We start from the raw sequence: 14,403 nt of genomic DNA, 5'->3' as shown, positions 1-14,403 counted from the left end.
ACCATGCTACTTGGGGACGATGGTGGTTGGAGTCCAAATGAAGCAAATTTTCCAAGTGCTGGCATCAAACGCAAAAGTCATGTCTGTAGCTCAGGCCCAGACTTACTTTCGGGAGAAGTAAGGAGCACATCGAAAGGAAAACCTCTCCCTCCAGCTCTAGCGGGTGGGAGGAAAACACCAGAGCCCTCCAGATGTTGAATGAGAGCTGCCCTCAACCCTAACCCAACCTGGCCACTAGGTAAGAAAAGATGGGAGTTGGGAGTCTGAAAACTTCTAGCCCAGTGATTTCCAACTGTCGATTCCCCAGATGTCCTTGGACTACGTGTCCCAGAAATCCTGGCTAGCACGGGTCAAGGCTTCTGGAAGTTGTAGTCCAAGAACATCTGGGGACTCACTGGTTCTTAAACTTTCTTACTCAGATGTTTTTGGACTGCAACTCCCAGAAGCCTTCACCATCAGCTGTTGCTGGCTGGGGTTTCTGAGAGTTGCAGTTCAAAAACACCTGAGTAACAAAGGTTAAGAACCCCTGATCTAGACCAGGGGTTTCCAAACTTTTGAGCGTGAGGGCCACATTGTATGTTTTCCACCTTTTTGATGGCTGGAGAAACAAACAATCAAAAAAGTAACAGGAGGATAAGATTTACCATGAACAGGGCATCTATTCTGCACGCCTCAAGGCTTTCCAGATTCAATCCTGCCACCACGTGGCAGGGCTCAGGAATACTCCAAACTGTGTATTTAGAAAGTTGCTGCCACACCTTGTCATTGAATAAGTGGAGCAAAGGGGTTGCTAAAAATTAGATTCCAAAGTGCCCAAAAGGGCTAGATTTCATCTGAAGCAAACAAACACCAGAAGTGACCCTCTGAGGAGAAAGCCAGCTTTGCAGTGGTTCCTTCAAAGCAAGATGGAGACCAGCTGAATCTTGGAGGAAAAAAAGGTTAATTCCACACATTTGGGTCCACACGAGAGACCACGAGATATAACTGTCTCCTGATTCCCCTCTTCTCCTGCATCTGGCCTTTGGAGGTCCCTTCCTTCGAAGCCGGGAGATGGTACCTCCTCTATCGTGACCTGTCACCTGCAACTCTTGCTTCTACCTTGAGTAGCTGCATTCCTCTGGGTGCCACACAGGAGCCTTTCCCATGGTTACCTGGAGACAGCCCGCGAATGAATCCAAAACAGCGCTTCCCGACCTTTGGGTCCCCAGATGTTCTTAGACTACAATTCCCAGAAGCCTTCATCACCAGCTGTGCTGGCCAAGATTCCTGTTCAGAACTACTGGACTATAACCTGGTGCAGGCAGGTTCTCCCCGACTGCGCTGATGACCCTCCAGGCGTAGGTCGGAGATAGGAAGACACCCCCCCCCTGGACAAAACACCCTAAGAGGTAGAACAAGGATTCACGTAATTATTTGAGCAGCCTCTGGGTCTGAAATAATTAAATCCCAGACAGAATGAGCGGATGAGTCTTGTTTTGAGTGGAGAGTCCGAAATATTCCCTTTTTAAAATGTGAGCCAGACAAGGAAGAGAAGGAATCGGGCGAACGCCCTAAACTCTTCAATTTGTTGAGATTTTACTTGGGGCGGGGGGGGGAGGACAACTCCCAAAATCCCCCAGCCAACAGATTCTGGGAATTGTAATCCAAAAAAGTAACAGATGACAAGCTCTGGAGAATATATGTATATATAAACCCTCTCTTGGGCGTTTTAGGTGTGATGCTTTTAGGACAGGCAGAGAGCTGTACGGCCGTGGGGGGGCGGCGATGGGTGACACCCCACGAGGAAGAAGGTCAGAATGAGAACCGGGGGGGGGGCGCGCGATCCTCTTTGTCCCAGTGAGATCGCAAGCCAAAAGGCAGCACCGGAACGCCAAGGCTGAGCATGCGAAGAGCGAACAGGAGAAAGGGCAGCGGTGGTTTCCCCAACCGGCCACAGACGAGAAGCCAGCAGGGACCCCACACACACAACCCTACCTTGCAGCTCCAGGGCATCATCCTCATGCTTGAGGGCCGTCTCCCGGGCTTCTTCCAGCTCCTCCAGCAGTTGGCGCACCTGGGCCTGAATGGTTTGGTCCAACTCGTGCTCCGACAGCTCCCACTCTGTCCCGCCATCCAAAAAGCCCAGGTTCCCAACGGGTGGAGCCTCCTCCTCTTCTTCCTCCTCCTCCTCCTCCTCCTCTTCTTCCCCTTCCTCTTCTTCTCCGTCTTCCACCTCGTTCAGTTCCACATTGGAGGAGGAGACCTCACCTGGTACCAAAAAACATGTGTGTCAGCAAAATGCAGGACGGGAGAGGGAAGGAAGAGTCGGATTTCTGGGCTGGGAGTGCGATTTCCCCCTCGGTGCCTCCTGCGAGTATACCCAGCCCGAGGGGCCCTGGACAAGCTGTGGGGTCCCAGCAATTTGAGGGGGACATTTTCCTGCTGGCTCACATGGAATATTACTCAAAGGCAAGCTGCTGGCGCCATCTTCTGGAGAAGAAGCAAAACGTCTCCAGATTGACCTAGAAATAGCGCTAGATTTATTGTATTAGGAGGAGGAGGAGGAGAAGTATTATAAGCAGTTGCAGATCTCAGAAATCACACCACCATCAGAGTTACAAAAAACGACAATATTAGGAACAGCGTACCGTATATACTGCATCGATATTTAACAGAGTACTTAGGTTTTTGGTTAAAACTTGTATCTGCTATATAATACCAGATACCATCAATGTTTTTATAATTTGACTGTGCCTGGAATTTCTGAGTACTATACAGTAATAATGATAGTAATCATAGCTAAGATCCAAGGAATTCATGCTAACAGCAAAGGTCGACTCTGCCAAGAAAAGGAGGAAACCGTGTCACACCCCATCTGCGAATGCCCAAAGACTGCACAAAGAGATTACAAAATTAGACCTGATAGAGTGGCAAAATTAGTGCACTGGTCATTATGCAAAAAACAGATCTTGCTGGCCTTCAAAAACCCGCGGGAACGTCAGGTGGAGAAGGTGTCAGAAAAGGAGGAAGTCACGATCTTGTGGGATTTCTGGATCCAAACGGACAGACACCTTGAGCATAACACACCAGAACACAGTAGTAATAGATGATTGACACGGCAATTCCAGGGGATGCCAGAGTCGAAAATAAAGAATTGGAAAAACTAAGAAAATACAGAGACCTGGCCATTGAAACATCTCTCCTCTGGAAGAGACACGCTTCAGGGGTCCCCATGGAGTCATCGGGGGCTTTGGGAACCATATCAAGAAACTTCACCCAGTACTATAAGCAGTTGCAGATCTCAGAAATCACACCACCATCAGAGTTACAGAAAAAGGGCAGTATTAGGAATATCATATACACCGCACCGCTATTTAACAGCTATTTAGGTTGTTGGTTAAAACTTGTATCTGTTATATAATACCAGTAATAATTTTGATTGACTGTGCCAGGTATTTTTTAAATAATAATGATGTGCCATCAAGTCCATTCTGATTTATGGCAACCCTTTTTCAGGGTTTTCCAGATAGAGAAGACTCCAGAAGTGCACTACCCTTCCCTTCCTCCAGGGTCACCCTGGGACTGTGTGCAGCTGGCCCAAGGCTACCCAGGCTGGCTCTTATCCCAGGAAGGCACTGTGGGGGGAATTGAACTCCCAACCTTTTGCCTTCACAGCTAGATACCTAACTTACTAAGCTATCCAGCCAGCTCTTGCTGCTATCGGCCCTCAAGTTAAAAAAACAACAACAACCCTAAAAGGGCTTTCAAAGTAAGTGAGATATTTAAGGAGTGGTGTGATGAGCTCACTATGGCGGTGAGGATTTCTCTCTGAAGGCAGCCCACTTTAAAATATTCCTCCTCCTGCATCAAACACGCAGGGAGATGCAGTCATTGTGGTGTTATATATATATATATATGTATATAAAAGATGCTAATTTCAAGCTGCAGCTGTTCTAAAGGTTATGCTTTTTTGCACACATGGTTTGCAAGCAAATCCCAAGGGGACAAGACGTCCGTGCACTCCCCAAGGAGCCAAAGGTCACGCTTTCTTCAAAATAATTCCACATGACAACAGCAATGCTTATACAGTAATACTTAACATTTCATAGGGCCTGGAAGGAGTGGGAGACAAATACAGTTCCTACCTGTAACTCAATTTTTTTAAAAGAACACAATCAAGTTACTTTTTGATAGATAGATAGATAGATAGATAGATAGATAGATAGATAGATAGATAGATAGATAGATAGATAGATAGATAGATAGATAGATAGATAGACAGACAGACAGACAGACAGACAGACAGACAGACAGACAGATAGATAGATAACAGCAAACAATAATGTTTCAAAATTTAATTTCTGGAGATATACAGTGGTGCCCCACATAGCGAGGTTAATCCGTTCCGGATTAACCTTCGCTATGTGAAAACTTCGCTAAACGGAACGGGGTGTAATGCATTCCAAATGGGCACAAAACTCACTGTTTAGCGAAGTTTCCAGGGTCCGACAGCCATTTTCGTGCCCTCGGTAAGCGAGGGGAGGGCGCGAAAACGCTGCGCGCGGCCATTTTGGGCATCCGGCGGCCATTTTGAAACCGCCGAACAGCTGATCTGCCGGCGTCGCAAAGCGAAGATCGGTAAGCGAAACGCTTACCGATCTTTGCTATGCGAGTTTTGCCCATTGGGGCCGATGCTATGCCTCTGCATTAGCGATCCCGAAAATGGGATCGCTATGCGGATTCGCCGTTATACGGTGTTATTGTTATTGTGATGTTTTAATCATGTATGTAAGCCGCCCCAAGTAGACTTTGTCTAGGGGGGTGGGGTAAAAATCTTTTTAAAAAACCACACCTAATGATACAGTACACAGAAATCGCAGCAGAAGGAAGATTCAAACCATGGACGTCCCATTTCACGGCTTCATGATTTTAACCGCTATGTTATGCCTGTTTAATCCCCATCATCTCCAGGTAGGGAAGAACGATGCTCTCCCCACCACCACCACCACCACCACCCTGGCCTGAAACACTGGAAAACCCTAAAACTGAAATTGCGATGGATGGAGGCGTGTTTCCCTGAAACCTGTCCCTCTCGCTGCCTACAAAAAGCCACCACGCAGCAGCTCCAGAAATGGGCAGCTTTCGGGAGGGAGACATATAGAAAAGAGGCTCCAAGGATGAAGGAAGATTATCAATGGGAGGCACAGCTGTCTGGATCGACCCCACACACAGACCACCTCACCCCATAAAATTCCAGACCTGGGGCAAGCCCAAGGTAGGATAATAAATCTATTAGCATCCTCTTTTTAAGGCTTCCTTCTGCATTCTTTAACCCATGATTTCTGCTGAAAGAAACAGAAGGCGGAAGGCAGGCCCTCGGAAATGATCAGGCAGGAGGGGGAAGGCTCTGGGTTTGGTGAAGGGAAGGGAGCGCATGTTGTGCGAGGACCATATGGCATTATTTTAATCTACTGGTCCTATTTTTAGGGAGCACCGTTAAGACTACCAGCAGTACTACCACGTCTGTCTACAGCATCACCAATACTGTAATTACTGGTGCTGTTTCATCCTGACATTTGATTACAGCTTGTAAAGCCACCCTGCCCGTGTGAAAATCCAGAAAGGCCGGGCACAAAGTGAAAGAACATAACATCAACAAATAAACGTCTAGCCATATTGTTCATCTTGCATGCATGACGGGGTTTTTTTGGGGGGGCGCAAGGGCGGAACCCCACTTTGCAAGCCTGCACGCCTGATGGAAATGAAGGAGATTTCCACATGCAAACAGCTATGCTCACTTCGTGTCATTTATGATGCTCTCGTTGCCAATCACACACTTTCAAAGGCCAGCATTGCCCATTTTGGTCCTTACTACACTGCTTTGCTTCCACTGACCTTGGTAAAGATTCAGCCCAAGATCTTCCATTTGGAAGACGTATCATCTGTAGGCATCCTTCAGTTCCGAGAGACTCACGTAACGTGCTCTGAATGGAGGTCTAGGAACAGCATCTCCTGTGGCTGAGGAGGCCAATTCAAGAGTGACCGTCCCTTCCACACTGAAGACAAATACAGCCTGTCCCCTGTCCAGCTCCCTGATTTTGCTGCTTTCCGGACGGCCTCTTGGCCTCAGTCTGCTGGACGAGGGTCTTCAAATTGGGAGAGGCCGTGATGCAACGCCTGCCTCCAGGCCGAAGGCTCTGATGTCAGGGTTTCCCATCTGTTGAGGTCCATTCCTAAGGCCTTCAGATCCTGCTTACAGATATCCTTGTATCACAGCTGTGGTCTCCCTCTAGGGCAATTTTCCTGCACTCATTCTCCATCCAGGAGATCTTTTCGAATCCGACCATCAACCATTCTCACGACATGCCCGAGCCAACATAGACGTTGCTGTTTCAGTAATGTATACATGCTAAAAATTCCAGCTTGTTCTAGGACTACTGTATTTGGAACTTTATCCTGCCAGGTGATACCAAAAATGCTTCAGAGACAACGTATATGGAAGGTGTTCAGCTTCCTCTCCTGTCGTGCACAAAGGGTCCAGGACTCACTGCCGGACAGGAGTGTGCTCAGGACACAGGCTCTATAGACCTGGATCTTGGTACTGTATATGTCGGCAGCTTCTTATTAAGCCATTTGTTTGTTTGTTTGTTTGTTTGTTTGTTTGTTTGTTTGTTTGTTTGATTGATTGATTGATTGATTGATTGATTGATTGATTGATTGATTGATTTTTATCCCACCCTTCTAGACATATGTCTACTCAGGGTGGCTCACAATAAAATTATTCATAAAAACAAAACAATGATTTACATTGACAATATTAGTATTAATCAAGATGGAAAATATAAAACAAAAGATTAAGTAGAAAGTAAAAGTCAAGTATTGACTCAAGTATTCTCTTGGTGAGTCTAGAGAACATGGCAGCTGTTTCGCCAATGCGCTTATCCAGCTCGACATCTAGGGAGAGAGTGGGACAGGCAAAAACTCACACCGAAAGGCCAAGAGCTACAGTGGGGTGCAGTGGTTAGGGTGTTGCCCTGGGACCCAGGAGATCAGGGTTCTAGTCCACAATGAAGCACAAAACACCCTGGATGACTTAAGGCAGTGGTCTCCTCTCTCAGTCTAACCTATTTCAGAGAAACATAGTGAAAACAGAGGAGAGAAAATGACCCAAAAATACCACCTTGAGTTCATCAAGGAAAAGGCAAGAGAAAAATGGAACTGTCAGAGTTTGCTTACTCCTAACAGAGCACAGCAGAGGAATAAAACTGACAGACCCCAGAGAGCAAGCAACCAGAGCAAGCCAACAGGAATGTGGCGGGGGAGGCCAACGGAGAGGGCCTTAATAAAAGTGTTGGTTTCTGTATAAAGGCGTATATTAGTGGACTTTCCCATCCTCCTTCAAGGCAGACAAGACAAGGGAAGAGGCATTCACAGACAAACAGAAGAAAGTAAAAAGGTAATAGGGATCACGGGGGGAAGAGATGCTTCAGTAATGGCGACCTGCCAGATGCATGCAGTTTTTGTCTTCGTGTCTGAGAACAACACAGCGTACACCTGTAGCAAGCAGAAACTAGTAGCCTTGTTGGAAGAAAAGGGGAAAGACCTGGAGGTGTGAGTGGCCAGGTTCAAGGCTATAAGACATGATGAAGAGGACACAGAATACTTGAGCAGCAGCATCCGCCACCGCCAAGGGAGGCCCTGGAGGTGGAAGGACAACGAGACAAAGCAGAGGAGGAGAACGCTGAGGAGAGAACAAACTTGAGGGGAGGAAGCATCACGGAAAAGAGTCACAGTTCAGAGCCGAAGAAGAAGATGCTCTTTACCAGGGGAACTGCAAAACTGCCTTCCGGTTCTCGAGGAGGACTCTGACTGACAGCATGCAATGAAAGACCTACGGGAGATGAAAAAGGCGGATGCTCAGCAAAACACAGTCGCCAAACCTACACCTGCAAGAAGGTGATGGCTTGTGCCTCCCAAGGACTGGGAAGAATGTGTTTGGCCATCGCATGAAGAACGCCATCCAGAGGGGCTTTTACCTAAACTGGAAGGGGAAGGGAGATGCAAGCACAGTGGTAAAGATAGAGGGAGCCTTACACGCAATAGGAGGAATGACCCAAACTAAATGGGCCAAAATAATAATCTTCAAATTTTCAAGTACAAATGCCAGGAGTATGGAAAACAAACAAGAAGAACTGGAACTCTCATCTCAGGAAGGCAAATATGACTTGATAGGAATAAGTGAAACTGGGTGGGATGACTCCCATGACTAGAATACAGCCATTGAGGGATATAAATTGTTCAAAAAGAACAGAGAGAATAGAAAGAGAGGTGGCGTGTTAAAAAAAACCACATTCCTGCACAGAAAAAAAGGGGATGAGCTTGGTTGTCCCACCAAGAGCATCTAAATTAATAAAACAGGAATGGAAAAATAAAAGGAATGAGGTCAATTATCTTGTTATCTCTTGGGAGGCAAAATTCTGCTAAACATGGTCCTTCCAAGAAATTCCTGGCTTGCCTTGCTGACAGTTTCCCCCTACAAAAAGCGGAGGAAGAAACCAGAGGAGTCACTATCCTGGGACTTGATCCAAAACAACAGATGATTTTGTGGAAGAAGTGGCAGGCAGAGGAACTCCGGGGGAGAAGCAACCACACTCTATTTGAGTTTGCCATTTCAGAGGAAACCAAAACCAAGCGTAGCTGAACATGTACACTGGATTTTAGGGAAGCCAATTTTAATAAACTCAGAACAATAAGTAAAGCAGGAAATCCTAACAAGAAAAGGAGTCCAAGAAGGGGGGAAAGTTTCTAAAAAAGGAAATTCTAAAGGCACAATGACAAATTATTTCAACAAGAAAAAGGGGGAAAGAGAGCAAAAAAAGATGTTTGTCGCTTCGCAGAAAGCTCAGAGATTATTTGTAAACAAACAAACAAAACAGACACATGGAAGGAAGGCGACACCAACAAGGAAGAGGACAGACAAGTAGCAAGGAAATGCAGGGATGGCCTTACGAGGGCAAAAGCTGAGAATGAGCTGAGGTTAGCTAGGGATACTAAAAGCAACCAAAAAGCATGCTTCAAGTACGTGTGAAGCAAAAGAGAAACCAAAGCACAGCTTTGGAGATGGGAAAATGATAACAGACGACAAAGAAAAGGCAGAGGGGCTCAATTTCTATTTTAGCTCTTCTCCCAAAACACAGTAAAAAGGGAGGGGACAGGATTGCAGCTTGAGCTTAATTAAACATATAGCGAAGAAATACCTTATTACTCTGGATGAGCTCAGATCACCCAGGGCTGGATGAACTGCACTGAAGGAAATGTCTGAAGAAATCTCAGGACAACTGTCTATTATTTTCTTGACAATGTGGAGGATTGGTGAAGTGCCAGGTGATTGGAGAAGGGGAAAAAAGAAGGAGCCTGGGAACTATAGACCAGTTACCCTGACGTCAACCCCAGGGAAAATTCTGGAGCAGATTAGAAAGCAGTCATTCTGCAGGCAGCTTGAAAACAATAGAGTAATAACTAGAAGCTAACACGGATTTGTCAAGAACAAATCTTGCCGGACTAATCTTATCTCATTTTTGGACCAGGTAACCCTCCCTGGTAGATGGTGGGAATGCTGTAAATGCAATATATCTTGATTTCAGCAAAGCTTTTGACAAAGTGTCTCACAATATTCTATTGAGGAAGCTAATTAGATGTGGCCTGGACAGAACAACGGTCAGGTGGCTGCACGGATGGTTATGGCATTGTGCTCAGAGAGTGCTCATCAATGGCTCTTTCTCAAACTGGGAGGGGGTAACAAGTTGGGTACCTCAAGGCCCGGTGCTCTTCAACATGTACATGGCACACGCTTTGCTTGATTTCAGGCCACCTCTCTACTTGTACATGAAAAGGTGGACCACCGTCCATGAGAGCCTATGCCAATTAAAATGTGCTAGCCTTCAAGATGCTGTTAAGACTCCTTGATGTTCTGCTGTAGCCAACTAACAGATTCACACCCCCAGAAATGTTTGGGATTAAGTCTTAGCGGACTCTCTTCATTAAAGGGACACCTGCCACTGTATTTAAGGAGGAAAAAGAGCAAAAAATAAAAAAAAAATTAAAGGAACAGTCCAATTTGACGACAGTGTCATAGCCCGCTTGGCCTTCAAGATGTGAAGCAAAATATCAAGCATGTAATTCTACAAAACCAGGTCCCATTCCTGCATGGCTGTCTGTATGTTTGTGCGCGCATGTGCTTGCACGCACACACAGAGAGAGAGAGAGAGAATGAGAGCGAGCGAGAGAATTTCTATGCCAGCATGATGCAATCAAAGAATCTCTACAACATACACCCATGACCTCCAGGATCCGCAACAGAATCGTTGAGATCCTCCAATTCTTGCTAAAAAGATCTGCAGAGTCTTAGGAAGCCCATGTGCCACACTAGAGCAGAGCTGGGGGATTTGTAGTCCAAAAAGGTAACCTTGCCAAGCCCTATATGAGAGCCACTGAGGAAATCGCCTGAGAGAGCTCTCTCTCAATTCTCATACAGGGAACGAACCAGCTTTGCTACTCTTCCCCCCCCCTTGTGCACAGACACGCACGCACGCACACACACGCACACGCACACGCACACGCACACGCACACACACCTTCCTGACAGAGACCAAGAAGCTCTGGCCCTTGAGATGGCTTAGATTGTCATCTCCCAGGGACCCCAGACACGGCGGCCAAAGGTAAGGGATGATGGGGTTTGTGGTCCTTGCTTTGGACCACCCGAGGTGCCCCACCTCTGCTTCCGTCATCCGACAGAGACTGAAAACAGGCCAGCACCGCATGAGGGATCAGGCCCAAGGTTCGGCCAGCCTGGCCGGTCCTTTCCAAGCAGGGCCAGCCAGATGCCACCTCTTACTCACAAGTAGGACATGACAGCCCTGGCCCAAAACCTCTCTGGTTTCTTCCCAGGATCTGTTGCCAGACTGGAGAGAGAATACTGGATTCCTGAAGCTGGTTCAGACTGGGAAAGCCGTGCGGCTGCGCGGGGGGGGGGGGCGCGTGGTGGGAGATGGCAACCAGGAGTGCTCCAGAGGGGGGGCTCCAGTTCCCTTAAGCTCCAGGCAGGCCGAGCAAGGGTGGGGAAGATGGGAGGGGTAGTCTTCCTCATCCTTAGGAGCTGCAGAGTCCGACGTGAGCAAGAAAACGTTTGTGAAGGGGGCGCGTGGGTCCTGTGGATGACGACCCCCCCACTGTCGAGGAGAATGCGCAAATGGGGGGGGCTCTGGGCCATGTGCAGACCTTAAGGGCCATTCCGTGGCTGATTACCCTCCCCCTGGCCCCCTCCCCATTCCACAGCAGAGCCCCCCCATTGCCTCCTGGAGCAGCCATCCACCTTTTAAAAGAAGCCACAGGACCCTCCACCCACCCCCACCGCTCAGAAACCGCCAGGGGGCCTTTCTGGACCCTTCTGGGCTCCTCTTCTGCAGCTCACCGCACCCCCCCGTAACCTTTTGGGGTGGGTTTCTGTGAGGCCAGGAGGACCCCGGCAGAGCTGAGGTCGGTTCCCCACAACCCGCCGGGGGGGTGTCCCCGAGCCCTGCTCCCATCCTGCACAAATGTCAACCTTTTTCCAAATGTGAAGCATCCTCACACACACACACACACACACACACACACACACACACACACACACACACACACACACACACACACACACACACACACCTGGAAGGACCTCCTCCCCGTCTTCTTCTCAACCCCCCCCCTTGGAGCTGGCGAGATGCAGATTACATAAGTGGGTCATTTGTCACTTGGAAAAAAGAGAGGATGAGAAATTTGGGGGGGGACCCACGCACTGGCCCCTGCTTGCCTGCAGTGCCTCTGAGGAGGGGCGAATGGGCCTGTACCCCTGGGAGGGTGCTTTTTGGGCCCCCCCCCGGCCACCGAGGAATGTCTCCCCTTTCTGGCAGCCCCTAACCAGCCGTGGGGGATAACCGGCAGCCCCTGGAAACATCTGCGCTTGGGAATCATTGCTGGCTCGGACTACAACTCCCAGAATCCCCCCCAGCCAGTGCAAGGGGGGGATTCTGGGAGTTGTAGTCGAAGCCAGCAGTTGCTTCCCAGCTCTGGCAATCCAGAGGACAGTGAGTTACAGGCAGGGGAGGGTTGCCCAAAAAAACACACTCGCTTATGCACACATACACGCGTGTATCCTGCTTGACCACCTGGTCCCTGGGGGGGGGCTATGAGGTCATCCGCCCCCAGGTGTGTCCAGGGCCAGACAGAGGCAGCTGGAAGGAGGGCGAGCAAAGGTGGAGCCGGGCGGGCATGCGGAGGCGGGGGGGGGGGTGTTTCACCACCAAGAGCCCAGCAGAGGAATCGGGGGGGCCGGGGTGGGGTGGGGGATCCGCCACAGGTGGAAGCGGCATTGGGGTGGGGTGGGGCGGGAGAGGGAGAGAGATCCAAAGGGCCGAGGAGGGAGGGGGGCGCATGGGAGAGGGGTGCAGCTCCGGGGATGCTGGTGGGGGATGCAGGGAGGGGACGGGGGGACGGGGGACGGGGGGCTGCCCCTGCGTACCTGCACGCCTGTGTCCCGTTGCCCCCCCCCCCGGACTGACCTGCGCCCTCCTTCCTCCGCCTCCTCCCGGGCAGCGGCGTCCCAGCCTCTGCTTCCATGGCCGCTCCTGGAGCCAGAAGGAGCCAGAGGTGGGAGGGGAGGAGGGGGGAGGGGGAGGGGAGGGGGAGGAGCGGCCAGGACCCTCCCACCCCCAGGCTGGCACAAGGAAAGGCGCACGGGCGCCCACACCCGGGCACGAGCGGCCGGCGGCCCTCCGCTGCCGCCCCCCCCCGCCGCTCCAGGCTGCGTTCACACGTGCGCCCAGGTGCGCCTCCCCGCTTCTCTGGCGTCGGCCGCCCGCGCCTACACGCACCAGGATGCCCACAGCGCGCGCGACGGTCCTGCGTGTCTTCTCCTCTTCCAGCCCACCTCCCCGCGAGGCTGACCACCGCCCGGGGGGGGGGGTGAGGAGGGGGGTGGGCGCAGCAGAACCCCCCCCCGCAGGCTGGCCCCTCTGGGGATCCCCAGCCCATGGCCCCCGCCGGCCCTGGAGCAAACCCGAGGCCCGGCAGCTGGGCCAGCTTCACCCGGGCACGTAGGGGCACCGGTGGGCAGGGAGTGTTACATAACAGCACTGATGTTACCTGTCTGTCATGGGTTTGGAGGGAAAGTTCCATCCTATGGGGAGTGGAAGGCGGGACATCAGGAGGAGGGGCTGTACTGTATAAATATGTGATGCCTGTGTGGTGAAGAGTAGATGCTGAGACAGACTGTGAGACACTGGGTTGGGACGAAGCAGCAGCTGGGGAAGAAGAAGCTGTTGTGGGAGTCTGGGTGTCTGACAGGGTACTACTGTGTGTCAGAGTACCAACCTGATAAGTTCAGGTGTCTGTGGGTTAGCCAGAACTGATGGGTTCAGGGTCTGTGCTTTAAGTTAAAGGTTCTAGGTGAACCAAACTGTATGCTTGTGTGTGTGAGAATAAGCCACGTTACTTTATTTTATTCACCTGATTGTTTTATTTACCCTGTTTGTATTTAAAATAAACCTTATTCTTTTGTTGTTTAAAAATCCATCCCTGGTCTGTGTGACTTATTATAGGGAATGGTTGGTGGCAGCTTAGTAACTGTGTGATAGATCCCAGTAGGTCTGGGTTTGTCACATTGATTGGTGTCCAGCGTGTGGGATACGACTGGTCCAGTTGTCCAGCGGTCCAGCAAAGCCTTGGCAAGTGTGCCCAGAGCAAGGGGGGTCTAGTCAGGGACAGTCTGAGGCGCGTAGGTAATCTTCTAGGTGTACCTCACGGGGAGGTGCACTAGTAGAAGAACGTGCCAACTGGGGAGACTTAGATTAAGGTGCTCTGAGGCAGCCTGATTTTGGCGGGAAAACGCTGAGGCAAAACTGCGTAGCAACAGCGAGCTAGCTTGCCAGCTGAGAGGCCCAGCAGAGGGGGGTAGGCTCTGACTCGATACTGTTGCAAATTTAGTGCTGAAGAACAGCAGCAATCTCTAGGAGAGCTGGTTCTGAGGCAAGAAGGAAAAAAGTGGTCGTTTTATTTTGAGGCTTGACTTTTTAAAGCAGCCTGTTCTGAGGGGGGGATTATGCCCTTGACTCGAAGCCAAGTAGCAGACATGAGTGAAGTGAAAGACCCCCAGATTGACCAAGGTTCTGAGGATGAATGTGGCTCAGTGCAAGGTGACAGCACCGGAGAGCAGAACCCAGAACTCAGAAAATTGCTCATAGCCCAACAGAATGAACTGAGGGTGAGGGAAATGGAAATCAGAAGAAAAGAAAGAGCTGAAATCTGTCAGGCAGAGGCAGATGCCAAGAAAAGGGGAATGGCCATGAGGATAAAAGAGATGGAACTGAAACACCAAATTAGACTGGTACA

The 14,403-nt window shown here is 49.9% G+C and overlaps 1 protein-coding gene across 7 annotated transcripts in view; it reads right to left on the bottom strand.

The window, feature by feature from the left end:
* Positions 1-12,706, bottom strand: part of CCDC136 (coiled-coil domain containing 136) — a 41,733-nt gene extending 29,027 nt beyond the window's left edge. For 6 of the 7 annotated variants that reach the window (XM_073002420.2, XM_073002419.2, XM_078376544.1 and 3 more), the window contains exons 1-2: positions 12,576-12,706; positions 1,975-2,247 (exon numbers count right to left, since the gene is read on the bottom strand). In XM_073002420.2, coding sequence (XP_072858521.2) covers positions 1,975-2,247; positions 12,576-12,633 — 331 coding nt within the window. In that variant the 5' untranslated portion in view covers positions 12,634-12,706. Of the gene's footprint in view, positions 1-1,974; positions 2,248-5,874; positions 11,201-12,575 lie in introns of those variants that run through there. The other variant, XM_073002422.2, reaches the window with a different exon arrangement.
* Between the last annotated feature and the right edge of the window lie 1,697 nt (positions 12,707-14,403).

Source organism: Pogona vitticeps, chromosome 5 (genome assembly GCF_051106095.1).
Source record: "Pogona vitticeps strain Pit_001003342236 chromosome 5, PviZW2.1, whole genome shotgun sequence".
In the NCBI taxonomy this organism is placed as follows: domain Eukaryota; kingdom Metazoa; phylum Chordata; class Lepidosauria; order Squamata; family Agamidae; genus Pogona; species Pogona vitticeps.
Note: the sequence above shows the minus strand (reverse complement) of the source record. Positions and strands in the feature narration are given on the sequence as shown.